This window comes from Puma concolor, chromosome B2, assembly GCF_028749965.1.
Source record: "Puma concolor isolate L17-30 chromosome B2, mPumCon1.1.hap2, whole genome shotgun sequence".
Classification (NCBI taxonomy): Eukaryota; Metazoa; Chordata; class Mammalia; order Carnivora; family Felidae; genus Puma; species Puma concolor.
The window spans coordinates 82,778,860-82,780,986 of record NC_141671.1 but is presented as its reverse complement, the minus strand read 5'-3'; the positions used below and the strand labels follow the sequence as shown (position 1 = coordinate 82,780,986).

Here is a 2,127-nt window from a genome sequence, read left to right as displayed (position 1 = left end):
GAAGAGTGGATAAATGAATTTAAGACCGAGCTATCCAGGAACAGATACACCAGAACAGCACACATAGCCAAAGCAGCCCACTTGCACTGAGCTCTGAAATTTATTTTTGAAAGTTCACTCTTGACAACCTAGCTATGAGGGGATGGTTCTCACATAGGACTTTTTTTCTAACAAATAGTTATATACTCCATTTAGCCATAGAATGCCAAAAATAAAGATGACAGATTAAACACTAACAATTTCTCCTAATATAAACACAATTATAAAGTCAACTAAAAATCTAAAATAAAAAAGCATCTCGAAAGAAGTGCAGTCATTTAACTTCTTATTCTCTGCATATCCTAAATCTCCCACATTCTTTCTCAGAATCTAATGGCATTTCAAGACTAAATCTTTAACCCAGATTTCACATCTTATTACATACAGTCCTACAGCTAAATTTTGCTTTCAAAAAACTTTTTAAGTTTACTTATTTATTTTTGAGAATAAGAGAGAGAGGCAGAGAGAGAGGGAGACAGAAAATCCCAAGCAGGCTCCACACCATCAGCACCAAGCACAATTTGGGGCTCGAATTCCTAAACCTGAGATCATGACCTGAGCCAAAACCAAGAGTGGGACACTTAACGGACTGAGGCACCCAGGCGCCCCCAGAAATATTGTATATGTCAGTTCAATATTCTTCAATTAGAGGTGAATTATCAATTCTGATATATGTTTGGTTTTTTGTTTTGTTTTTTGTAAATTAAGCTAGAGACACAGGAAGTAAGGTATTCTTTGTTTTCCAAAGGGGATCAATCTGAGGTTTATTAAAGTTGATAATGAGTCCTTTAGAAAAAGCAGAAATCGAGTACAGCCCCAAGATTCGAAGATGCCGCCCAAGGGAAAAAGCCATTCCGGGAAAGGGGGGAAAGGGAGAGCAGCCTTTGGGAGTGACAGTTCTGACAAGAAGGCTCAGGATCCCAAAGGTAGTGGCAGTGCAGTAAAGGTCGGACACATTCTGTGTGAAAAACATGGGAAAATCATGGAAGTCATGGAAAAGTTGAAGTCTGGAATGAGATTCAATGAAGTGGCCATACAGTATAGTGAAGATAAAGCCAGGCAAGGGGGTGACTTGGGTTGGATGACCAGAGGTACCATGGTGGGACCATTTCAGGAAGCAGCATTTGCCTTGCCCATAAGTGGGCTGGATAAGCCTGTGTTTACAGACCCTCCGGTTAAGACAAAATTTGGATATCATATTATTATGGTTGAAGGGAGAAAATAAAATTGTACGCAAGACTGAAAAAAAAAAAAGAAAAAGAAATCAATTCTGGGCAAGAAAGTTAAGGTAAGCAATATTATATGAAATTGAAACCAAAGACAACTCCATTTTTATAAGTTTAATAAACACCATATGTCAATTCATATATGCTACTGTTTTTCTTTTAAGGAAGATACCTTATATTTATAAACTTTTTAATTGTCTGGATATGGGGAGGTGTAAAATTTACTCTCATTTAGATTGATCAAGAATTGCTTCTTTTGATATCAGAATGAAATTTCCCTTTAGGCTGTGAATCCAGTTTGGATGAGAATAATGACATACTCACCTTAAGACATTGCTATTTCTCAAGGACATTGCCATTTCCTATTTACCAGGAAAGTTAAAAAATTTAGAGATTTAAAACCCTAACATAAACTGAATGATAATATTCTTCATCCTCCCCAAATTACCAACTTCTACCTAATCGCCATCAGTATAACAATATTACATTTGATGCACTCGTTACAGTACGACATTCCTAAACATAAACATTTACATTCCTAAACATCCTTGAAGATTCATTCTTAATGATTGACCTTGTGCTCCTTAAAATATTTTACTCTGCCTAAATTCCAACTCTAATTTCTTCTCCCTGAAACCAAAGAATCTTACCACACCATCCATCCCCAAGTTTTAAGCATAATTGGCCCTAAATTCATAGTAAATGATAAGAAAGAAAATACTATTAGGAAAATCATGATGATACAATCCTAATGTATAATTATCTCATCAAATAAATAAATAGAAAAGGTTCCATACTTTTCTGGAGAAGGCCCTATTCAAAAAACATCCTGCAAACAAATAAGGCTATAATTAATCATTTT

General features: G+C 35.6%; 1 protein-coding gene across 1 annotated transcript; it reads left to right on the top strand.

Annotated features, from left to right (window-relative positions):
- Positions 1–850: 850 nt before the first annotated feature.
- Positions 851–1,278, top strand: LOC112862531 (peptidyl-prolyl cis-trans isomerase NIMA-interacting 4). The gene has a single exon (XM_086705949.1). It carries the CDS (start codon positions 869–871, stop codon positions 1,262–1,264), a length of 396 nt encoding a protein of 131 aa, XP_086562075.1. The 5' UTR covers positions 851–868; the 3' UTR covers positions 1,265–1,278.
- The last annotated feature ends 849 nt before the right edge of the window (positions 1,279–2,127 follow it).

Excerpts from the sequence above, each read along its gene's own strand:
- LOC112862531 (XM_086705949.1), top strand. The coding sequence starts at position 869 with ATGCCGCCCAAGGGAAAAAGCCATTCCGGGAAAGGGGGGAAAGGGAGA.